At 40.3% G+C, this 27,073-nt stretch overlaps 1 protein-coding gene across 8 annotated transcripts in view; it reads right to left on the minus strand.

Annotated features, from left to right (window-relative positions):
- Positions 1-27,073, minus strand: part of LOC310674912 (SAM and SH3 domain-containing protein 1-like) — a 505,076-nt gene that overhangs the window by 84,224 nt on the left and 393,779 nt on the right. For all 8 annotated transcript variants that reach the window (XM_083434749.1, XM_083434753.1, XM_083434755.1 and 5 more), the window contains exon 2: positions 15,323-15,451. In XM_083434749.1, the coding sequence (XP_083290875.1) occupies positions 15,323-15,451 (129 nt within the window). The remainder of the gene's footprint in view (positions 1-15,322; positions 15,452-27,073) is intronic.

Below are 27,073 nucleotides of genomic sequence, written 5' to 3' on the forward strand. Positions count from 1 at the left end.
AGAAATTTCAAAAGTAGTAGCAAAAAAGAAAGAAAAATGGTATGATCCTCACACAGATCTGCATAGGCTTAAAAGGTCCCCATTTCAACATTATTCATCTGCATAAAGGCAGGACACCAGAGCAATTCAGGCAATCTGAGCACCTCCTAACCACCCAACCAGACCTCTCCCAAAAGATCATGCCTACACCACAAGAATCTGAATTAAATTATTTTGGAGGAATAAGCATATTTATAATTGCAGTCATAAAAATTCATTTAACATAATCGAACTGATTTCACATTCCAAGCCTCATTATTTGGGTTTTCCTGTTATCAACCGTATTCTTTTGTCATCCATGAGATACTGCTAGCTTGTGAAACCACTTTAGCAAAACACGATAGTGTGTGTTTTATAACTCCAAGGACAAAGTCTTGTAATTCATTTGCTACCTGCATCTCTGACAAAGCCTTGCATTCTTTGCATAGAATTCAGACACTATAACTAGTTGGGATACCAAAATATGTGGAGTTTATCTCAAGTTAATCACTCCCACTCTAAAACTCTCTGGTGGCTTTGCAAGATATCTGCTATAAAAATGTTAAAACACTGCATGGCCTTGCTTGCTTGTTGGTAAATGGATCTGCTTTCCTTGCACGTCTTCTGTTTCAACAACACTGCTGAATGCTCCATTTTTTGGCTAACCCTTTCTGTCATCTCAAATCTTGTAGATGGAAATCAGCATAGCATTTTGTGTTCACTGAAACCCAAGTGCTGCACTCGCATTTAGAATGCTACTTTCTTTATTCTAGTTTTGCAACTCATCCCTTCATGAATTTCTTCTGCTTTTACCATTATTTTAATAGTGTTAGGAAATTTGAGTAGCACTGTGCTTGTGCTTCCACATTACAGCAGCAAGAGTCCTGGGGGGAGACTATCAATTTTGTTTTCAACTTCACTTTGCTTTCTCTCATTGTCCTGTTTCCTTCCTGCCCCTTCCTTGCCTATTTCTTCTGCAGCTGGGGATCACCTATTAAGCTAAGGCTGTCAACTTATGCAAACCCACTAAGTGACAGTAAATACCAGTGAAAACAGGGGGTACCTTAAGAAAACAGGCACAGACCTACTGCATGTATGGTGTTAGTTTTCTCTTAGTATCTGAAGTTTACAGCTCTAGTGCCAATATAATGCTAGCTTCCTGCAAACTACAGTATAGTCCTCCAACAAATACAGCCTAGGAAGAAAAACAAAGACTGCCTCTTCTCTGGCATCCAGTCCCACTCCCTCCCATCCCCAAGTACTGACCTGATTCAAAGGCAACAGCAGAAGACAAAGTTTCTTTCTCTCAGCATGAGGTATGTCCCCTGATATAAATTCAGACACATCACGTTCCTTTCTAGCCTTGCTCTTTGGTCTGCTGAAGCTGTTAGCAGCAGCAAATATTGGGTGGGAGAACAAAGACTTAAGTTGGTATTATCTGTTAGATAAAAGCATCTGGGTGAAAGGGGACATAGATTTTTTATATATTCAGTTTCACACTGTGTTGTCTGCCAAAGTCAAAGCATTCCAGAATATGTTTGTTCGTTTGTTTATGTCATTTTTAATTCACCCTTCACCTGAATGTCCCAGGAGGTTGGAGAATACATAATATAATATTTTAGCTGCAGTTCATTCATTTTCAGCTTTGCATTCTTGTTATTAAAAAAGCACGCCTAGACATTCTGTTGTTGTGCCTATAACCTAGGTTTAAGGTGCCATTTAGCTCCCAGCTTTCATATCTCAGCTGCTAACAAATGTAACAATAAAAAGCTAAAACGAAGTATTTCAGCATCAGTATAGTTCGTCGTAAAATCACAACACAGTAAAACAACAAAGAAGCCACAGCAAAGGCATTCTTGGTACTTAATACACCCCACCCTGAAGGCCTGGACAGAGGTGCATTTTCACCTCCAGACAAAAAGAAAACAGTTGAAGAGAGACACACCTTAGAGGGGAGGTCATGCTATGGGCATGGAGTTGCTACAGAGAAAAGCCTTCCATGAATCCCCTTGCCATGGACACCATTCATTCATTTACAGTCATGAATATCCCATAAAATATGCTGAAGCAATTTTATAGTAAAAACATCAACGATAAAACAATTCAACATATACAAACAATTTTTAAATTTTCCATATATAACAACAGCTAAAAACAATGGCCATATCCTAGACAAGAAATAGGTACAGGCACCACAGGTTCTTAAAAAACAGGCAGGTTGGCATGGCTTCTCTGTCATCTACTAGAAATGACACCGAAAGTTATCAATCGCTGTTGCCCCACCCACCTAAAAAGTGAGTCTTATAGAGCAAAAAATACGGTAATTTACTTTGAGCAATCGCATTATCTTACAACCAAAGGCATCAACCATTGACTTAGTTCAGGATGTAAGCCAATCCCCAAACTTAACAGCCACCCAAATCTTCTGATTCTGGGAGGTATTGGGTGGGTGGAGAAAAAATGGTCACCCGCTGTTGGAGAGACTGCTTTTTTTGATGCATTTTAGGACCAAGACATCAAGCCAATAACTAAATTCTTAAGAGCAGGGCTGCTGCTGTCCTTAAACCAACCCAATTACCCCAAAACTGAGAAAGAAACATGCTACCCTAGCTTATGACATGGTGGCTGCAAATAAAACAAAGTACTCACAATACTCTGATAGGATTCACTATGGTTTCTCAAAAGGCATTTTCACACTCAGAAGTAAAATCTCCGGAACAGAGTGGAATATTGTATCACTTGCCGCTGCACTTCCTCAAACAAATTAAACCATCTTTCTGAAACATTGTAATCTAGCACTGTACAGATACATCTATGTTAAATCTAAATTTAATCCAATACCTTCTTAATTCAATGTCTTTATTTGTAACGTGCTTCAGCTACCTTTTCTACTGAGATTATATCCAAGGTGACGTAATTGTGGTCAGCCATAATTAGACCTTTCAACTTGCAATATGACCTCTGCATCCTGTTGCGAGGAGAAACAGCACTGAACCAAAAGAAATATGGACACTACAACACCTGACAATAGGTATTCATCTGTCCTGGCTGATGTGTTTTAAAAGCCACAGTGGCAATCCATTCTTTTTGTCTCCCCCTACATATAAGCAGCGATGCTGATAAAATGCAGACTGACAAGAGAGAAAGGTCTGATGAATTAGCACATTTCAAAGAAGTTTCACATCAGGCTCTGTGAACAGCAATCTCCACCATTATTTACACTGAAATCACTTAAACAACATTCATTCCTACTTGTGCTTCTATGAAAATTTTAAAAATTGAGAAAAGCTTACTCAAAACAGAGGTGCTAACAATCAGTTTTGTATATCCAGGCCTACTTTAAATGCATTATTTTGCTGACAACTAATGCTGGCCATCACCCATATAATAGGGTGATGAAGACAGAAACACCGGATTTATGTGATCTGGGCTCTCTGAAACCAGTAGTCAGCAAAGGCCAAACAGATGCAATCTAGCTGTCTCTTGCTGAGTAAGGGAGATTGGTGAGCCAATGTTATGTTTCTGTTGCATCTTTGTCTTTAATTTTCCAAGAAAATTAACAGTTTTGCAGGTAACAAAAGGAGGAGAAAAAACCCCACGAAAAGCATTTTGCCAACACATAATTTCTCCCAAGAAACGCTTGTATAATTTGTGTTCATACAGAAAGCACAAATAAAATGAAGTAAAAGTTTTCCTCGTTTTATTTCTCATTGGCAAAATTTCAGGTAAAAAAAAATTTATAAACTTTAGAGTGGGACATTTAAGCATTGTTACTTTAACTGGGAAGTTGGTGTAGTTGCTACCCGAGAGTTCAAATTTTACCTTTTCCACAAACACACCAGTGTTCAGTCTTAAGCTTACTGTCTTAAGCCCACTGAATTCAATAAGACTTAGTTGAGAGTAACATGCTGTAGACTGACCTACTTATAGGACCCTTTACTACTTTCCCATAGAATGGGAAATGATAATTTAGCACAGAAATTGGGAATTTTGATATAGTCGGACTCCATCTCCCATCAGCTCCAACCAACATGGCCAATGATCAGGGCCATTTTAAGCATATCTGGTGCTGTGGTGCAACGCTCCCTCCGGCGCTGCGCCACCCCCCCCCCCCCCCGTTTCCCAGAGTTGTCCACCTTTTTTTAGGGAGGACGGCGCTGCTGGCAGGGCAGGAGGCGGCGAGCAGCGGTTAGAGGGTGGCTCCTCCAGCGGGGAAGAGGCGGAGGCTGGACGCAGCGCCTCCCGGCTCAGCTGGCCGCTTGGTGCCGCAGTGGCCACGGCAGATGGAGGCTCCACACGCGGCGCTGCTTTGGCGCAACATGCCAGAGGTGGGAGGGGGCGCGAGCTGATGCTGGGAGGTGCCGCGTCCAGCCTGCTCCTCTTCCTTGGCGCCCTCCAGAACTTGGCGCCCTGCACCTCTAGCCCCTATGGGTAAGACGCCCCTGCCAATGATCAAGGCTGATGGGAGCTGTACTCCAACAACATTTGGAGGGCTGCAGTGTCTCTGTCCTTGGAAATTTAGCATAATGTGCATCTCCACCCTCATCGTTCAGCCCATTAAGCTCCAAGGGCCTTCTGGCAGTTTCCTCATTGCAAGAAGTGAAGTTATAGGGAGCCAGGCAGAGGGCCTTCCTGGTAGGGGCACCCATCCTGTAGAACACCCTCCCTTTAGATGTCAAAGAGATAAACAATTATACAAGGCAGCCCTGTATCAGGAAGCTTTTAATGCCTGATGTTTTGTTGTGTTCTTTTACATTCTGTTGGAAGCTGCGCAGAGTGGCTGGGGCAACTGAGTCAAATGAGCAGAGTACAAGAAATAAATTATTATTATTATTATTATTATTATTATTATTATTATTATACCTCCATTTTCAGGTAACTGTAATTTGTCATTATTTCCAAACCTAGACAATCTGTGGTTAGTTACCTCCAAGGGTCTTCTGGCGGTTCCCTCACTGCCTTTCAAGTAAAGGTGTTTAATACTGAAAGATCTATTTGGGAAAACTCAGAAAAAACTTTGAAAGGTAAATGCCACGAGCCAGAAAAGAAACTATGGGAAACTATTTGAATATATCTTTCTTTCTTTTTAAAGGAATAACTGAAGTGTCTTTCATTTCTCAGCTAAACTTAAAAAACAATGGTTTCTAAAGTTAGGGTACACACAGTGAGACGCTGAATTCCCACACCTACCACCGAACAGCAGGCACTCAAACTATTAGACAAAATGCTTTTGGAACTCATAGAAGCCTGGGGAGCTGCTGTTAAAAAGAAAACAATGAGTTAAAATGCCCACAGAAGGTTCACAAGTCTTTGCATGTCCTTAAATGGGCTCTCAGGATTGCAAGTCCAGTGGCTGCTGGAAATTATATTTGCAGCTGGGAAGGTGGGGGGAAGCAAACACCACAGAATCATCTGCTTCTTAGTTCACAGAACAGTTGAGTGTTTTAGTCAACATTTGAAAAACAAATTTAGTACATTCTACAAAAACAAAAAAGAAATGACAAAAAATGATATGATGAATAAAACAACTCTTTCATTTAGCCACATTGTCTATGTGACATACACTTTCCTGAACCAATTCTATGTAACTTTAAACCTCAGTGATGGAAACATTTGTGCTACAGCCCTAAAAGGACATGTAAATGGGCGGGCTTCTTGTCACCTCAGAGACAAAACAATCTTGCTCAGGACTTATCAAAAACCATCAAACAAAGCAAAGTCTGAAACTTCCTAGAAACAGTTTATCTTCATTTTCTACTGGTAATTTTCAGTGTGTTTTGGTCAGAGATCACATGCACCTTGATTGGATCTTCAGTGTAATGACCTTGCTTGCTGGAAACCCTATGGCATTAGGGAATTGCTGAGACCAGGAAGCGGATTAAACACAAAATTCTGCTAACTAATTTCCCCTCCAGTCAGTGTTAGAAACTGAGATATGAAAGCTAGGAGCTAAATGGCACCTTAAACCTAGATTACAGGCACAACAATGGAATGTATAGGCGTGCTTTTTTATTAACAAGAATGCAAAGCTGACAATGAATGAATTGCAGCTAAAATATTATGTTCATTTTACACATGGTCTAGTCCTTCCCCTGCTCACCCCCCTAATATTATTAAGAGGGTCTCTTCTCCACTCTTCAGAGAGTAGCTGGAAGTGGGGAGGCAGAAAAAGCTCCTCCTTTCCTTCCACTCTGCGGTTTTAATCTGAAATCTTAGGCGCGGTACTGCGCCCAGAGCTCAGAAACTGCTCACACTAATGAAATTCCCTGTCGCAAAATGTGCCTAGAACAATGGGAGTTTCGAACACTGGCTCCAGTGCACAACTGCCTTCCTCGTAGAAAATTAATTCATGAAGCAACTACACAGCAATATTTTGTAGTTTTGTGTTTAACTGTGACAATACTGCTTGACTAATACTTAGATTTAGGGCTTAAAAGCAGTTGTATCCAGTAATAAATGTTTGAGTAAATTGCTGATATGGATTCATTAAACATTTTACAAGAGGACAGTAAAACAGTTAGTATGGCATTAAGAAATTCAATGTGATAATGATTTTATATATATATATATATATATATATCATTTGTGCCCTGCTCAGAAAATATTTCAAATTAATTATTAAAATAAAGCATTCTTTAAAAAGAATGGGAAAAAAAATAGAGCAACCAAAAATTTATTCTTCGCATTCCCTTTTCCATAGCAATGTTCAAAGAAATGTATACTTCAACAACAGTATTACTAAAGACATTCTGACAGTTCTGACACCACCTTCAAGATTTTGATGCCTTAATTCAAAGTGTGCCATTTCTTCAGCAAAAAACCATGAGACAAGATAATACTTGTCTGGGTAGCATTCCATTTAATTTTTGCATTGTTTTTGCATGAATGCATACATGCATAAACAGGGCTATCGCCCAATTCTCCCTATTTCTTTAAAGAGCTCTGTAACAGGCAAATTCTCATCATTATGCTGCGTACTGCAATACCCTCCTGTCTCCTTTGGCATGGACAATCTGAGGTCAATATATTTATAAGCTTTGTTAACTACTAACCACTATGGTGCAGGGCTGTGAAAGACTTGAGGAACAGTCTTGTTGCCTTTAATTCAGTGTCGTGCTGTAAAATATTAGTGGCTCCTATCCATCCTCTTACTAAATCTAGGCTCTCATCCAGCCCACCACCAAATTCAAGTACTGTCCAGGTCAGGCATAGGCAAACTCGGCCCTCCAGATGTTTTGGGACTACAATTCCCATCATCCCTGACCACTGGTCCTGTTAGCTGGGGATCATTGGAGTTGTAGTCCCAAAACATCTGGTGGGCCGAGTTTGCCTATGCCTGGTCCAGGACCTGCAATTCCACACCTGGTTCATGATGTAAATTAGAGATCTGGATTATCCACATAATGGTGACACCTCCCCCCCCCAACCATTCCCAATGGCTTCATAAAGATGTTAAAGAACCCTGCAGAAAAGAACGAACCCTGGACCACCCACAGGACCAAATTACAGTTACCCAATGCCATTTTAGGAAACTAGGCCCATAGGTAGGACTGGGGAAAATGTAACACAGCGTCTCATACTCCCAACACATAGAGTTGGGTCCAGTAGAATACCATGACAAATGGTATCAAAAGCCACGGAAAGATCAAGGAGAAATAGAAGGGTTACACTCCACCTGTCCCTCTCCCAATAATTATCTCGTTCCCAGCACTGAAGAGGTAATTCAGAAGCAACAGTGTCAACAGCATGACACACGCTTCCATTCCCCAGCTCTAGCCATTGGAAAATCCCCCACAGAATTCATGAATCTCCGAGGTACCATAAATCTCATAGGGCAAGCAATATAGGTGGAAACAGTTCATGCCACACCTAACTTCAGCAGGAAACATTCTGATCAGGGTTATTGCACTATCCCTACTTGCAGACCATCCTTCTTATGCTGAGGCAAAGACTGCAATGAGGATATGCCTTGCCCAGTGTATGAGGACAATGATACACCAAGACATGAAGTTCTAAGCCGATTCATTCAAGGCAGCCTCAGCGTGACTGCTGAAATCCCATGACACAACATTTTATCATTTACCAATCCCACCTCTGAGACCAGCTCTTCCAACACAGTCAAAGAGGCTGCTGGGTGGGATACCTTCCTGTCCTCTAGCTTGTGTTGATGCTCAACCAAGAACTCGGAGGGGGCACAACTGGGTTAAGTCAACCCTGCTCACTTGGCCACTCAAATAATACATGTTAGCCAAATTTCAGTGGTGCCCTGTGTGACATGAAAATTCCCTCTGCCTTCTGTTCTAAGTCATTGTTGTGGCATCCCCTGTGGCGCCCTCTCAGCTCAGTGCACAATGCAGGCAAACCAGTCATGCTCCCCTAAATCCACCTCTGTGTTAGCTCCCCCCACCCATCTTTGATCAAGTTATGAATGAGTGTACCTTACTATGAACCAATCTGGAGTTAAGCAACAGGCCAGCAAACCAGAGGGCACAGTGGCAGAGCTACCAGGGACCCAAAAGGAAATAGTGGAGGGAATTGTTTTACATATGTATGTAAAGAAGGACCTAGAGGAGCACATTTTCTATGGGCCTTTTTTAAAAACAACAACAACAACAACTCATTTTGGGCATTCCTGTCCCAAGTGATGCCTTTTAAACACACACACACACACACACACACACAAATATTATAAAGCAAATGATCACAGAATTCTTTGTTTACAAGCTATTTTGCAGTAATTAAGACCTTGCATAATACTGAAAAATGACAAACCATGAAGAGATCAAAGCACTGTAAATGGTATGGCACCATAACTGAAACCACAAAGGGTATGTGGAGCAGATAAAATCCCTTTGAGTTCAGTTTTAAACCAACTGTCCTCTGCAGATTGGTGTGTGTATGCATGCTGGAGAACAACATATTTTTGCTTTTAAAAACCATAACTGTAAACCCATCCAGATGTTCAGAAATATTTCATAGTGGGTTGTAAATCCACTGTGGAACCTGCACTTAATTACTATCCATATGCTTTCTTCATGGCCCCAGTACTGTAACTGTACTAGAACTACATATGATCCTCATGGACTTCTTTCAAGCCGCATTCTTCAAATGGATTAGCATATCATCCAATGCCTAAAACACACAATAGTAAGCAAGGTGTGGGGCTGACATTTTAAATGCATAAAACACATTTGTAAGATACTGCTGGTGCCAATATAGTGACTTAACCAGCCTTCACCAGCCTGGTGTCCTCCATAACTTTTGGACTAAAACTGGGACCGTCTTGGGCTGGTAGGAGTTGTACTTCAAAACATCTGTAGGGCACCAGGTTGGTAAAAGCTGGATTAAAATACTAACAGAATAATGCAAAGCATGTCTATTCAGAAGCAAGCCCATAAGTAAGTATGGCTGACACTCAGGCAAACATGTATAGGATTACAGCCTTAGTTAACAAATGCACAAACCTATCTTAGAGGGAGTCATTACCTTGTTTCAATACAAAGTTTCTTGAAAGACAGTGGCATGTGAGGTTTCTACTCTATTTGTGGGCAAATATATTTGGCAGCAGCCTCAGAATGTCATGACAGAAGCATACTAAACTATGGGTTTTTTTTGCTTTTGTATTTCAGCATATATTCTGCATATCACATTTTGGAATACCTTTTTTCTTTGTGGGGTTTTTTTTTTTTTTGTATATGGGTGATACATTCTGAAGAAGACTAGCATCTACTAATGAACCATGTGTGCTGGTATACCTCCTACCAAACAAGCGTATAATATTTACAACAGCAGCCCTAATATCACAATGTCTTTATATCCTGATATATCATCTATTAGGACTATTTGCTAACAGTCTTGAGTCATAGGATTGGGGCCATAATTATGATAAGCACAATTATACCCAGATCTCATTTCCTACAAAGCATATAATTTGTGCAGAACTGTCACTGCCACTAACATAAACTGTACGGTAATGTCTATGCTGTAGAGATTCTACCTTGTGTTATCTGTAACCACAATAAAACATTGTGGAATCAGATGCTAGTTGGCCACTGGCAGTGATGGATGAGACAGCACAGCACAACTTGCTCTTTCACAGCTATAGTTCCTCCTCAGTGCTATGATGATAGCAGTACAAACTTTTTTGTCAGTGAAGTGCATGGATGCAGTTCCAAATTTAGAAGGGAAACAGATAGGATCACTAACAAGGTGTCATCTTTACAATGTCAATTTTCTGGCCAAAACATTATTTTAAGCAGATGTCCGTCTAAATTCCATCAATGACATCCCATTTACAGGCTCAACAACTCACAATATATTTGTGATTGCAAAACTACCACATGAACACACCAAACTTTTGAACATGTAGGACTCCTGGGTGTTCATTAATTCTGAATTGTTGCACAGACCAGCGTAGTATTCAAGCAAGATTCCAGCTTTTAAAATCAATGACTTTTGTTATAAATTATCAGTATCTACAATTTCACTGAAGTAAAATTAGAAGTGCGATTATAACCATTGGTCATGCAGTCTGGGACTGATGGGAGCTGTACTCCAGTAACATCTTGAGTACCACAAGATTTCCATCCCTGAAGTATGGCGACAGAGCTACTTGCTGTCTGTTACGCAAGTTTCAAAGGCAAAAGAGCCCTGCCAGGAAAAGTTCAGTGATGGATTTTATGGAGCCATGGTTGAGGAAGAGGTCAACTGGCCCCCAAGCAGGAAAGCTGGCCCTTATGATTGTTGGAAGAGGTGGAGGAATGAAGAAGCTTTTTCCACTGGGGTTAGACAAACCATAAAACCAGGTAGATTGAGTGAAGACAGAGAATGATGTTGAGGAATTGTGAGATTCAGTGATGGGGACAGGGTGCAGAAACCGTTTTATAATATTACAGTAATAGTCACAGATCGCCATGAACAGGGGAAATGTATTTAATTATTTAAAGCAACCACTGTGTGTATGGAAATATGCCAGATGTCCTTCCTCTAAAACCACTTTTCATCCTTTCCTCTTGCAAGGATGAGCCACAAAATCATCTGCAGTTCAGACTTGCATTTACTCGTGTCTTTTTAACACACCTTATAGTTCCACACCTTTGATGTGAACTAATCCAACACACATGACTTTTTCCAAACCACCTTTTGTCAGCTGTGTAATGATGAGCGCCAAATTAGGCCCATCTGTTTAAATGTAAGGGAGTTCTCCTCCTATAAACTATGCTTCATTAACTGGCAAAGAAACTGCCAGAAGCTGCCTTCCAAAATTCCTGAGTGGCTGGCAAAAGATTTCATTACTCTCAGTTGTTATCTGGATTAGTCAATGTCCTGCAGTTTGGAGGATAAAATGGTACTGTGGAACTGCTCCACTATCCCATTCAATCTACCCTGTCATGAAAGAGGTTCTGAACTCTGCACATTATGAGTTCTTAAATGCTGTTATGGGGTATATTTCAGTGTTAACCTATAATTTAACACTGGAGCTTAAAACACTTTCCTTGGGCAATTGTTGGACAGCCTTGATGTGAAACTTAAGGATGTTAACAAACCTAAAATTAACAAAAGATCTCAATGTTTTGAATAAAGTATAAAATAGCTTTATAAAGCAGTTTAGCCACAGTAACAATTGGAAATACTTTGGATATTCTATGCAGAAGACAGAAATCTTGGATTAAAGAAAATTGAGCATTCAACATTAGTCCTACTTAGAGTAGACCAATTTAAATTAATGGGCATGAACAACTCATGTTTATTAATTTCAATGGGTCTTCTTGAAGTAGGGATTTATTTGGAGGCAACCCTGTGAAGACTCATAGCCATGGCAGTGAATATAGAGAGCAGTATCTCTAGCAGGCTACTATAAACTTGGGATTTGTTCTACCAATATCAAGTTAACAAAATATATGAACTACTATTATCATTCATTATTAATTCAATATTATATCTTGCCTTTCTTCCATGAAGTTTAAGGTAGGTTACATAGGTTCCCAGGCAGAAAAGCATCCAGACATTGACCAAAATTCAAACATACTTTGCTTCAGCAAAGTTGTTGAATCGTGTGTGTTCAGACCAGGTCTCATCACTTGCCTACTTCCTTGTCTAGCAAGGATCAAACCATTCATTCCTTGTTTTGTAAATGTCTTGGTAATAGAAGAAATTAAATTAAATTAAATTAAATTAAATCCTTGAAAAGCCCCTGGTCAGATTTGTGCAGCCCGGAACACGTGTGCCAAGAGCCACATGCAAGTGGCAAAAAAGAGGAAACCTGCATTTTAAAAAAAAATTCCCTGGGTTTTCCACAATTACTACAGGGACTGAGCAGAAATCCAAGATTGCGGGGAAACTCATAAAGGAAGAGACAGCAGCCAAGGGGAAATAAATGCATGTTAAGTTTTTTTATGTCAGTTCTAGTCTTGGTAGTGCCCTTTGTGAAGCGAGAATATGTCCACGTAAGGCCTCTGTAACCACATAAAAGTTTCTGAGGGCACGCTCTCGCCTTGTGCAGGAAGAGGCATCTGCCAAGTCAAAAGCAATTATTTCTTTTACATGCTTTGGGCCGGGACAGCATGGTTCCCTGTGTGAACTTGCAAATGGAGCACTGTTAGTCCTTGCCAAAAACAGAGCACCAGAAATTCAAATGAAACTTCCCAAGTGACAGCATGCCCCAGACAACTCTAGAACAATACAAACAATTGTAGATAGGCAAGCTTCCTCCTACTTGTCTTGTGTTGTACTGGCTTGGAAATGAGCAGGGTTATTTCTGGGGGCACAGGGAAATGGCTTATTTTCTGAACCAATCAGACTTTCAAAAGCAGCAGCAGCAGCAGCCAAGCCCTTTCTCCTCAAAAGATCCTCTCCTTAAAGATTAACTGGGCACAAGGAGAAGGGGATGACAGAGGACGAGATGGTTGGACAGTGTTCTCGAAGCTACCAGCATGAGTTTAACCAAACCGTGGGATGCAGTGGAAGACAGGAGTGCCTGGCGTGCTCTGGTCCATGGGGTCACGAAGAATCGGATACGCCTAAATGACTAAACAACAACATCAGCCACTGGTGGTGTGAGCAGCAGCAGCAGCAGCACTACATTAGGAGAAGGAGATGGGGAGGAATGGCTCCTCTTTCTGATTCCCTGGCATTTTGCATATCAGGATGAAAGCCCTGGTGGCCCGTGGAAGATGCAGCTCACCCCACATCTCACAAGGACCACTGAGCTTTTCATCCTAATAGGCCACCAAAAAGAGAGAAGAGATCTCCCCCAAGACCACCACTGATTAGTAAAGTGAGGTTGATCATCACAGCTTGGACAGGGAAACTGAGCCCTAGCTCAGTACCACATTTACAGAATACCAGGACTAAATCAATGGAGAAGTGGTATTATGCAGCATGGAAAGGTGTTTGTTTTAGAAAGGGGTCCTTCCTAGACTTTTCAACCCTATGGTGCTTAGCTGGTCAGAACTGTGCAGCCTAGAACACGTGTGTCGAGAGTCACATGTGCCCTGCTGAGCCACAGTCTCCCTCCATCATGTATAAGACATGACTGACTTAGTCGTACATTTTCCCAAAGAGTTGGCACAATCCTCACTATTGTGTGAGAGGCAACAAAGAATTTAGTTTGTCTAAGAGGAGAAAATAGCTAAGGTCAGCCCGGCTTGCACGCATCTTGCATTTTTTATTGTGTCAATCTCTGAAAGTAAATTTGTGTAACCAGATAATGACAAATAATGTAGTGACTCAAAGAACAATAAAAGACTGTCATATGCCTCATGACTCACAACAATGGTGCACTCTCTTGCACAGCCGCAAAAAATAATTAAGATATTCAATTTAGAAGAGTTAAGTCATGCTATGTGCTTTAACCCCATGTGGCTTTTGAAATCACAAACACACATCAACCAGCACTGTGACTTTGATAAGCATGGCTTCAACACTAATCTTCCTGCCCAACAACCACAACAACTAGGTAACACAGGAAGCTGCCATATAGAGAGTCACAGACTGGTTCTTCTAGTTCAGTATAAGCTGACTGGAAGCAGCTCTTAAGAGTTTGAGGCAAGGATCTCTCAAAGTCCTACTTTCAGATGCTTGGAACTGAAGCTGGGACCTTCTGTGTCCCAAGCATATTCTCTACCGCTGAGCTATGGCTCTTTCTTTAGCAATTCAGGCATGTCCAACTCCCAAGACACTGTGATCTACTGCCAGTATTAAAAAAGTGGCAGTGATCTACCCATTGTCATTGAAGGGACGAGGAGTGTGGCATGCGTGGGATGGGTGGATTGCCCAGAGTTGTTGAGCTTTTTGAGGGGAGGATTGCACAGTTTTTTAGCTTCCCCCCATAACTTTTTGTACACAATAAGGATCCCGCGATCTACCAGGATCAGCCAGGGATCTACTGGTAGATCAAGATCTACTGGCTGAACATCCCTGCAAGTTTAGCTAACACCATCGTCAGATTTGAACTGAGCAGCTTCTTAACCTAATATGGTTTAGAGCAGTGTGGCTAACCTTTTTTGGCCCAAGGGCCCATTCACCCTCAGCCAAACCACTGGAAGCCTCATGCTGGCAGTGGGTGTGACCTCACTACAAATGCACATGGACATAACACACATCATCCCCTTCCTCAGTAGATCCATGTAGATCAGCTGAGGAAAGGGGTGTTATTCCCCCCCCCCCCGTCCCCGGGCAATAAAATGTGATGACTGGTGAGTTGCCCTCAGGGAAGTGAGCTAGCTGGATAAATGTAATCCTTTCCACCCAGTTCAGTGTGCACCAAGGTCATCAGATATCATCAAGCGATGAACCTCAGCTGATGGGAATGCAAATCACCCACTCCACTCATTAGATGATTGGTGCTTCCTTGATCATCAGATCAATATACATCCCCATCAGGGTGCTGGGCTAGGCATAAAGGTTCAGAATTCTTCATCCACCCCAATCTAGTTTCTTTTTTTCTTTTTGTTGCCTCCATCAAAACCAGTGAGCTCTTGAAAGGAGTAGGGGCGCAGAAAAAATGGCTTAGGAGATCAGGGTAAAACATCTAGGGTAAAACATCTAGGGGACAACAGGTTGGGGGAAGACTGGGTTAAAGTATAATTTAAAGTAAGTCCCCCTCCCCAGCCCTTCCAGAATATTATTAAATGGATGGATTTCTACTTAACAAAGATTGTATCTGTGTATTCAACACAATGCAAAACTGATCTTGAATACCATTTTCCTAGACACGAGGCTAAACATTCCTGAGCTCTTAAAATGAGTATTAGCTTGCACTATTAATGCAAGTATCAGTGGGCACTATTACTTATCCACTTACCACATCGAGGTCTTGGGAAACCCTGCGTTTGCGAAGCTCTTCCATCCTCTCACATACATCAGTAAAGCAGGTATTATAATAATCTGCATATTGCTCAGCCAGGTCATCAATGTTGCCCAGTGATCCATCCTATAGAAAAAATAAGAAAGGAATGGTTATTATTAAACCATTTTCATTGGACATGAATAAACTATTTTAAGTGCAATGTGAAGTTTGTCATCTTGATGTAAAAAGCTCTTGAAGAATTATAGTGACTACTACTTTTAAAGAACTGTTTCTGTAGACAATAACGTTTCCCCAATATTCAAGCGTCTTCCCAGGCAAACATGTTTGCATTTGAGCTAGTGAATGATGTCAAACCTTAAAAGCCATCCAGAAACTTCATAAGCAGTGTTTAAAAGCAAGAACAGATAATAAAGTCTTTATATTTATATTAGCATACAGGTTATACCTATAAACAACGCAAAGGTAGTCTGTCAATATACCAGAAGATTAGCAAACGTAATAGAACCTGAAAGTTAATTGACTGAGCCAGTGCATATTTTCTTTCAGAACTTATTTTTACCTGTACTATAAAGATAAATGAAACTGGAAATACCAATTTCAAATTAATCCACAAAAGATTTACTGCTGTACTGCTCTGTCAATATTGAATCCATAGGATATGTGTTGAGGTTATACTCTAAAGCATTTGAGAAAGCCACTTTTATTTGCACAATGCCATCACTTTATCAACAAAAATCTCCTGTCAAACCAGTGTTCAAATCATGTTGTTGGAAAGCACTAAAATAAAATGAGACAGAACTTAACATGCCAGTGAATTACTAAAGCAACACTAAGTATGATTGTTTAACTGGGTAGGAGGGTTTTTTTTTTTTTTTAATGGCTACAGATGTTCAGGGCATACTTAAGACTAGACTTGTACTTGCTATCAGAAAAGTTATTTGCCATGCTCTGCAGTTACATTAAGCAATTCCAAATGTAGGTTTAAAATAGTTGAATGTTATGGTCCAGGACTCTGGAAACTTCTGGTGTGCTAACGGAGTGCCTGGGGCATCAAGGATCCTGATAAGAAGAAGAAGAAGAGTTTGGATTTGATATCCCGCCTTTCACTCCCCTTCAGGAGTCTCAAAGCGGCTAACATTCTCCTTTCCCTTCCTCCCCCACAACAAACACTCTGTGAGGTGAGTGGGGCTGAGAGACTTCAAAGAAGTGTGACTGGCCCAAGGTCACCCAGCAGCTGCATGTGGAGGAGCGGAGACGCGAACCCGGTTCCCCAGATTACGAGACTACCGCTCTTAACCACTACACCGCACTACATTGGATATATATATTGTTTCTGGACTATCTAGCAGCAAGACTGCTCTACTCCTGTCCCTCAAGTGTTTCCTTGCTAACACTCTTGGATACCAATGACCTCTTTCCCTTAGTTTTGGGCATCCTATTTTTGCCACCATGCCACTCCCAGTTGCAACAAGAGACACACCAGTTTTGCCTGAGTGCTTGCTAGTTTTGCCTGACTACTTGCTGTAGAAGAAATTCAATGCCCCGTTAACTGAAGTCTAAGCTGTGGAGAGGTGAGCCTAAAACATACACTTTCCTGCAGATAATTTCATTCATGTTGTTTTACCACTTTGGTGTTTGCCATCCTGGGCTCCTTTGGGAGGAACGGAGAGGTAGAAATTTAATTAAGAAATAATTACAGAAATAAAGAAAATATCGGACTCAAGGGCAAACCACATGATTATCATAAAATGTTGCTTGTACCTTAGTCTATTGGAAATCACTATGCACTATCCCCAGATCCTGACATTGGACTATCCTTCTGTGCATTTTGCTGCTGCCAGCTTGCTGGTCTGTCAAGTTCTGCTGTTGACCTATTGCCGTGACTTTAAGTGCTACAGTCTTACCCCTCTCAAAGCTTCAATCAGGGGACTCAACATATTTCAAAATTTCTCCAGAAATGGCAGCACTACGGAAGAAGTAGCAAGAGATAGATAAGATAGAAGCAACACAGTGCTATTTAATTGGCTCCTATGAGCTGCTACCCACCTCATAGTATCATAAATAGCATGTGGTCCACAGCTTTCGTAAGGTAAACAAAATCATTCACAACTTTGTTCTACATAGCTTGAATTGCATGAGTTTGTTATTAGACCAAGAAAGCCAGTTCCCTATCCACAGCTCATCATTATCATTCTTTACAGGCCAATCTGTTTTATTTTAACCTTCCAAAGCTTCCATTTCTAGATGTTATTTTACCATGTTGCTTTTAAATTACGAAAAGGCAAGCTGTACATAAATTTAGCTGCAACCCCCATTCAAGTTACTTAGGCATATTCAAAGAATAATAGGTAGAAGTACACTTGAATAAGCAGCTATAGGTTGCAGAATTAACTCTGAAAAATAAGGGCAGCTCCTCCATCACTCTCAAACACAATCCACAACTCACCACTATTTTCCTAGGAAATTTCAATCTATATAACTTATAACTATAACAGACCACCTTTGGGGAATTACATTCTTGACTAGATCAAGAAGTTTGAAACCAGCCATAAAGAACTGTATTTGTGAATCCTTGCGTGAGCCAAGAACTGCCAGACCCACAACGTGAAAGTAACTGGAACCTCTGATTTATCCAGTACTTCAGCCAAAGATCAATCACTTGCATGCAAAGTACCTGGCAAGCTGATTAGAAAAACTTCTGAGCCTGTAGGTCTGGAAGATTAAATTCCAAACAAGGATTATTATTTTTAACCTGTTTACCCAACAGTAACCTTATCACTTGTTCACATGGAACTGCCACAGTTCAAACAATATAACAATGCCAACATGAACAACAAGAAGCTTAACTTACTTTTATTTTCAGTCTGCTCTATTGTTTATGAGTCATAGCTAATGCTGCTTGTAGATACACCAGATTTTATTTATAATTCAAATGGGTTGATCCAGCCATGTTTATCACATACGTTTAATCAATGAATCATGCCTTTATTTTGAAAATCTGTAATTAAGTTAAAGGCCTATTTTAAAAACCTAGCAACAAAGCCTATGAAAATGCATTTAAAAGCCATAAAAATATATTAAAAAATTTAAAAAAATCAGTAAATAGCCACCAATGATTATTGAAAAGGCCCTATATATCAGACAACAATGTCAGAAATCATAAGCAATACCTACTGATCTGTTGGAAGAACAATGTAAAATTAACTGTAAATTTATGTATAAACTGACATTGAAAACAATCAATGCAGGTTTAAAGAAGGTGACTAATACATTTTAAAATCTTTTTAAAAGCTATCTAGAAAATTACCTCCAGTATACATATAAACACAAATAACAGCACTAACAATATCTAGTTTCCAGGCCTGGGAGATATGTACACTTGTTAACATGAGCTTTTGCCAATATCAGAAAATTCATTCTATAGTTCAACCTTTGCCAACCTGGTGCCCTCTAAGTATATTGGATTACAACGACTATGGTAGCTGAGGCTAATAGGGAGCTGTAGTCCAAAATGTCTGGAGGGCATCAGGTTGGCAAACGCTAAACAAGAGCTGCTTCACTGGCAGAAACTTCTTCCAGAAGACATATTGCATAATTGATCCAACTCTTGAATCAAATAAGTTAAGACTTTAATAAAAACTAATAAATGTGCTGTCTGCTACTACATACTGTTTCACAGCATGTTCACAGAATGCAAGCCTCAGTATAGAGGAAGCAGCCAGGTAAAATAAAAAATCCTATTTTAAGAGAGAAGAAGCAAACACCTAGTAAAAGTAAAGAACTTATAGCACTTCAGAACAGCAGGTGTTCAACACTCCTTTTGAGATTGTCATTTGCACTGGAATATTCCCTTCTTATAAATGCTTCAGATTTTTTGCAACATAATACCATACAGCATAAATGATTGATTGCTATTGAATTCCTAGAGAATTAGTCTAGGACCATGTGAATACCAGAAGCAACCATCATGATTGATGTTAATGGAGTGAATAACAAAGACAAGTTATAATGATCTGGTACTTACTGAGCTAGATTTATTGGTCACCACACACCAGCCTGATGAATGTACTGGCAACATCATTTGTACTTGATGTTAAAGATAATAGGAAGTAGCGTTTTGTCAGGAATCTTGCATTAAGTAAATGAAATAAGCTTTGCCAAGAAAGAGTCTTTGGCTCAGAGTTTTGTTTTTTAAGCCCAACCTAACTTAAGAACATTTGTGGAAGAGCTATGGACAATCATCAATAATCAGCAAGCCTTAGAATCTACTAGAGTTTACATGAACATATTGACAAATGGGCAAAGGTGGGAATCTGATGTATAGTGGGGGCACCTCAGTGCTTTAATCTGATCTCTAGATGCGGAAAAAGAATTAGCATGATAAGGGCAACCTGCCTCTTGGCAGGATAGATGTTGAGGAGGGCTGCTATACATCATAAGACTGCTTCTAAGAGAGGGATTATTATATTTTTAGTAAATCTGAAGCTAGAGTGCATCAAGTACCAGTTCTGAGATATTCTTACATGCCATTTGAACTTGTGCATTATTGCTGCTTTGTTGGGCCAATGTAAGGAAGAGGGAAATGTTAGCCTTCCATGCATACAGATTAGCCAGTGGGCCATCAGCAAAATATATCCTGTATCAACCTGCCTGTGTATTAAGATTGTCAGGAGGCCATTCTCAGTGTGCCCATCTTTAGGAGAATTGCATTACATAGTGTTCTCTGTGGTGGTGCCCCAACTGCGGAATGCCCTCTTGAGGGAGGTATGCTTTTTGGCACCAGGTAAAAACCTTTGTTTGTCCAGTCATTTTAGATTATGGTATTTTTAGCTAATTGAAAGGTTTTATTCCTCTTAATTGTACTGCATTTCTTGTTATATTTTATATTGTATTTGGATAGTTCATATTCCTTTCTATACAACTCTGCATCCATTTTTGGATGAAGAGTGTTTCATCTGTTTTTGCTTCTGCTAAAGCAGGCTTTCTCAAACTCAGCCCTCCAGATGTTTATGGCCTACAACTCCCATGATCCCTAGCTAGCAGGACCAGTGGTCAGGGATGATAGGAACTGTAGTCTCAAAACATCTGGAGGGCCTGAGGAAGCCTGTGCTAAAGAGTCGATGCTAGCATTTGTCCCAAGATACAGATAATACATTGAAATAGTGGACTTGGCTGGAAAGACATGCTTTTCTCAGACTAGAAAATAGAGAAAGGGTGTTCCTCCTGTAAAAAGCTTTGCATGCTAAGCCCTGACTATACATAGATAAATAAATAAATAAATTGATAGAAAGACACCATTTGAGCTAACTCGAGACACAAGAGTCACTGTGTGGAAAGCCATTGCAAACATTAGCAGTTTATCTTTAAGCCTTCAGCCTGAATAAGAAAGCCAGTCATGAAAAATTATGTGGAATATGATCTTACATTGCACTAACATATGTTTGGTTTGGATAGCATAAGAAATGCAAACAGGAATGGTAAGATCTAAGACTCGGTAAATAAGATACAGATTTCTTTCTAATTGCTACACTGAAAACACCTGGATATAATTTATATACGGTACTGTAGTAAAGTTTCGTCTCTCCGACAATAATCTGCACAGACCTTTCCAAAGTCAGAAACCTTTTCTAGCAGAGCTGAACTTGGACAATTGGAGAGACCATGTTTAACATACCCAACACAGAAGCTATGGTAGGATAAATTTAAACTACACAAAAATCTACACTTGTCTCAGTTAGCATTCATACCTTCTAACTTGTCCTCATTGTTCTCCATTAGAGATGACAAGCTCACACCCACTGGCAAGCTCACTGGCTTGGCCAAACAATAACTTGTCTTATTTTCCAAGACAATCAGGAAACAGGATATTAATAATAACATAAATTTTACCAATAATAGCATTATCCTTTCCATTTTCCTTTGAATTGTTTATGTCTATGTATACATAATGAAAAAGAAGTATATAAGTTGCTGTATATTACTTTCTTTAAAATACATGCAGCACCCTTAGCCCATCAGCTTCTTGATTCCTCCAAATGCCCTGCACCCATTAAATACTTCCTGGCCAGTGGCAGCAAGAGAAGTGATGGCTATGCAGAATGCCAGGTCACTAGAAAGAAAGGGGAGAAAGGAACAGACCTTCCTCTTTCCCTATCACTATGTGCCACCCAAAACTGCTAACCGGTAACTACTTTGAGGAAGCAGGTAGGGTATTCTTGGGATCACAAAAGGATGCTGGAATTCCTTATCTCTGGCTCCAATTATACTTCATGTAAAAATAATAATATTGAGGCTTGTAAAGCTCACCTCTTCCTTAAGGCCAGTCTTATGTGCCTCTGAAGCTCATATCAAAGTCTGGGCTCTGCAGGCTCCACAGCCATTTCTACTCTCCCTTGATTATGCCTTCTTTATGTTCTCTTACTGGAATAGTTAGTGTTTGCCACATGCCAATGTACTGCCTAAACGTACGAGTTACATTTTATATTCTCACTCAATTGTCAGCAGTGCTTTTGTGAAAGTCTGCAGTAGTTGCATTTGGCTCGTTGATCTTGAAAGGCTATACAGTGGTACCTCGAGTTACAAATGCCTCTGGTTGCAAACGCTTCAGGTTACAAACTCCGCTAACCTGGAAGAGTTACCTCGAGTTGAGAACTTTGCCCCAGGATGATAATGGAAATTGTGTGCCGGTGGCACAGGGCAGCAAGAGGCCCCATTAGCAAAAGCACACTTCTAGTTAAGAACAGTTTCAGGTTAAGAACGGACCTCCAGAATGAATTAAGTTCATAACTAGAGGTACCACTGTAACTTAAACTGCCTGGTGATTAAACTGCACAGTATGAAAATACACGCATTACTCATGTTGCTCCTTTTTTGCACTGAACACTCCCAGCCTTCATCTCCACTTCTATGACTCCATACATAATACCAAAAGGTTTAAATTTTACAGAATATCCTTAAATAGAAATATTGATAGTCAGCTTAATATGAAGCTTAGAAAACAGCCCTACATAAATGCTGAGCTACATTTGTTTTAGTTCTTTCATATTATACTATGAACACTCAAATTTCTCATCTGCATAAATAATTAAAGAAACACAAATACAATAAATCACAATTCCAGTACCATATGAAGCATTTAGAAAAACCATGCTTTAACATGATCAGCTACAAAAAGCAACACAGTTGTTTAATTTTAGTGGTTGCACATGTTCATCTCAAGAGATATTCAACAGCCTCGATAACTATGTGTCTTCTGTACCAATGAGCTATGTACAGCAGCAAAATAAAAGGATATGAAAGCCCCAGAGCAACTTTTCTACCAAGAGGCAAGCCTAGAATCACTATACCAAAATCATAATAAAAAAGAATATAGGAAGTGTGGTTTCTGAAGTAAGAGATAGTGCAAAATTCTAGAAGATTCTTTTTTTAAAAAAAGAAAAACATCTGGAAAACTTAGGCATAGCCTGAATGCCTGTTTGCTTCTATCAGCTGTTCCATCTGCTCACCAATTCCTGTGCTACACAAGTTTAGGAGCAGCTGGGTTAGAACATATCATATGAATACGTTCAGACATTAAAAAAACCACCCCCACTTCAGAAAAACACATACCAATATCCCGTTTTTCATAAACAGTGATGGGGCCCTCTAGAAGTTGCTGGGCTACAATTCCCATCATCCCTGACCATTGGCTATGGTGACTGGGGCTGATCAGAGTTCACGGGCAAGTTACTTGTGACAAACTGAGCCCCCACAGCAGCTATTTTGTGTACTAATGTACCATTGAACTAATGTACCACTGTACTAATGGGAGTCTTCAAAGGCAATGAATCCTTCATGGGCCCCCCCACTCCCCACCTGATTGGAAATGTAAACTGCTGAGGACCACATGGATCCATTCCTTAGCCAAATCCCTATTATAGTTTCATACATTCTACAGTGTAACAGAGGCATTATACAGAATCTCTCATACTCAACCTGCCTATAAAACTAAAACAGTTATCTCCAATCATGAACAAAAATGATTAAAAAAAAAACTTTTAAGAACATTCGTATGAAAACGTCAAGTGTTTTAATTATATTATGGTCCAGTGGAAGGTTCAGCAATCTTGATATCTCACCAAACTACTACAGGGGTTTCTTTTTTTTGGGGGGGGGGGAGGTGCAGTGATGTTCATTAAGATAAATGAACTGATGACATTTCTGCCAATTCTGGGCATTCTTAGAATTCCCACCTACAGGTTGTAGCTACGTAATGGTTTTCTCCATCAAAGGAGGCAATTTAATTTTTCTCCCTCTTTGGTGCACCACTACACAAATTTGTTGTCCTGGTTATCAAGATCTATGCTAAGCTTATTGAGAATACAGGTTAAATGCCTGACCCCACTTACCTGGGTGCAAGTTCTGTTGAACTGATTAAGACTGGTTTCTGGAATTGTGCTGCTTTAAAAAAACATATTTATCTAAACAGGTACTGTACTGGGAAGTATTATGAATAGTGTGCAACTACAGAAAACAGACATATCTAAATAATTCCCTCAAACTGTACTGCACACTCCTAACTTGCTTTAAGGCTACAGTAGTTTGTGTCCACTGGTGTTATGCACTTTGCAGATGAAGCCAGCTAATTACAACACAGGGTGCAAGAATACTTGCTACCCAGCCTAATCCCAATGACCTCAGGTTCCAGTAAGATATACATGCAAAGTAAACATGGACTGGTTTTTACAGTCATTTTTTTAATCAGAAAACAGATTTATCATATTTTTATCCCACTCTTTTAAATCTAACAACAACTCCATGTTGTAGGTAAGGCTCTGGCCCAAAGTCAGTCAAACTGATTATGGCAGAAATATGTTCCCTTAACTACCAACGTCATGAAACACAGCTTCCGAAAACGCCTATTATCCAAATCACATTAAAAAATTTATTAGCAGAACAGAAAGGGTACACAAACAAGAATTGTGCATTACAGCTATGCTAGCTGCAATCCACCCACTTCCAGAAAGAGTTCCTGTGGAAATCCTTAACTGCTACAAAATTGGGTGTTACTGCCTAAGGATATAAACAATGACATTCTGTTTAGTTTTTCAGCTTACAAAGTCAAAGGGGCTATACAATTCTGGAAGTACACAGACAAAAAGGCCGCATTTTAATAACATGAGTACGAGGAGTTGTTAGAATAATTCACAAAAGTATAACTATGACTGGTAAATCAATTAATTTTTTCTGTTGTTCTCTGAGGGCCTTAGGAGGTAGGAAGGCAGATATATTGAGGTTTATAGCCCAATAGCAACTAGGCCACATTACATCACATCAATCACTTAACAAATCAAGTGTTTATTATAGTCAACCAACCAATAAACAATATATATGAAAGGGTCTGGGGGCAGGAGTTCACAGCACCACTGCTTTACTGTGTTTGCTTGTTTCCCTCAAGTTCCAGCACTGGTTTCAGAATCTGGTAAGTTATCATATTAGCAGCATTATTCTCAGGGAAGGGAGAGTTGTAGAGGAACTTCAGGATCCCAGGTAAGTGGGTTCTCTGGCTCTGGGACAGGCAGAAGCTCAACCTGCTTTCTGATAGGTGGGGGTATTGAATTTGTACTCAGTGATGACAGCTGTCTCCAATCCTAGCTTTGCAGGCTTCTCTGATTATCCACCCAGATGTCGTTTCTGTCTAGACCGAATTCAGTGGAAAATATGGGATATAAATAATAATTAGGCTGCTGGTGTCCTCGGCCTGCCCCAAGTCAGCAAGTATGGGGTAGAACGCCCATGGGATAGCCTTTGTCTCTCGGTTCTCTTCTCCTCTTGACCTCGCATTTCTCTACTCCCTATTGACTCTACCCTCCATTCTCTCTCATACACCTCTTGCCCTTATTGCTCTCCCAGGGGGAGGCTTTCTGAAACCTCACAGCTTCTCTGTAAAATTACTCCAGTATCACTTACTAGCCCTCCAAGGTCTTACCAGGGACCAGATAAAAGTTGTCCAGTTTTCACCGGTCCATCTTCCTCTGGACTTCCATGTCCTGTAAGCACTTCCTGCCTATGAAGCTCTTTATTTACCTTTCTCCTCATAGACAAGACAGACAGCTGTGGTTTCAATGAGACCAGTCTGTCATGAAGACACACTTTCCTGGTAGCAGCTGCCTCCCTCTCAGCGACAGTGTGGTGACCATAACACTGTTCAATTCCCACCTGATTGCAGATCAATCAACAGCCTGGGCTTGCAATAGTTTGGGCTTACAGCTGAGCAGACAGCAGCATTGCACTTCCCCAACAGAAATTGCACACCAAGTGGGTAAGGTGTCTGTTCCTTGGATCAGCTGCCAGAAGGTCACATAAGCAGAGATAACAATGCACAAAAATACCAGTGATACAAGGTCAAATCTCATGGATCTCAGTACAGTACTAGCATTTGGCTTTTTACTGTCCCAGCCAAGCAGAAAAAAATCTTATGCACAAATACTATTCTATTTGGGAGGAATAATGCACCGTTATCCAGGGGGGTTCAGCTCATTTAATTAAAAACAAGTACAATCACCCTCCTGTGGGCTTTAAACTGTGAATATCCATTTAAATATTATTTAGATGCATATCTTCTAAGTACTGGGGCCTGTGCTGAGCTTCATGTTTATATCAATTAGGGATATCAGCGGGCTAATAAAAGCTTTATGTCTTGCCAGTTTATAAGCCTTTCCACTCTTGGATCTGGAATTTTTATTCCTTTATGATCTTATATGCCCATATTGCTTCATCATGGCCAAAGTGCCTGTTGATGAGGCTAAACAGCCGGCTTTTGCTCAAGTAAATAGAATTTAATATCTCACTCTACCCACCAGCAGAAAAACATGCTGCATTTTTAAAAAAATGTAAAAAAGCAATCAGCACAGCATTGCACATGGCCCTGGTTTGCCCAAGGCTTTAAATCTATAGCAGCAGTCAAGAACTAGATAGGCCATGAGATCAATATAACACTGGGTACTAGGGTGATGGACCACAGCGCCTCCCTCGATCGCTTTGCCTTGTACTGCAATCATTCTTAATACAACCTTTCACCCATATCATGTAGCACTACCAGGTCCTGACTAATATTAGGCTCCAAAGGGGGAATGTACTGTAGATAGTTTCCAGTTTTTCATCCCATGGATTGAGTTATGAAAGTGAGAAAACATGACACGTCTACAGCGGAGAATAAGGAAAGGCTGAGGAGGCATCCTGGGTCAATACAAAAACAGGGCCTAACAGATGCTACTCACCAAGCACATACATAAGCGTTTAAAGTATGCGTTAATCCACATCATGACAGCAGATGTTTTGGAAAGCACACATATTTGAATCTCAGTCCTGATATCTTTTAAGCTACTCATAGTCGCAGATGTGCACTGAGCCATAAATAGATTTTTCTGTTGTGAGTCGAGATTAGTGAAAATCTTTAAATCTTGATCATCTGAGAAGCTTACTATGTCACTTGAACATTTCTGACTGCGTGTGCACATGTGTGCACACATTTATACTACTGTAATGGCGCCTTTTCACACTGCCTTCATAATTTGGCTCATTCCCATTATGCAAAAATGTATAGAAGATGACCTGGGCCACTTCGGAGGAGCCAATGCTGTCGCTGCTTTCTACACCTGTGCTGCTCCAGTTCCAGGAGGGGCAGTGCTGATAACAGTGATAAGCTGCAACACAGGGTTCTCCTACATGTCATTTCCCCGCTTCCTATGCTTTAAAAAAAGGCTT

The sequence above is a fragment of the Podarcis tiliguerta genome (assembly GCF_965153285.1).
Source record: "Podarcis tiliguerta genome assembly, chromosome: 3".
In the NCBI taxonomy this organism is placed as follows: domain Eukaryota; kingdom Metazoa; phylum Chordata; class Lepidosauria; order Squamata; family Lacertidae; genus Podarcis; species Podarcis tiliguerta.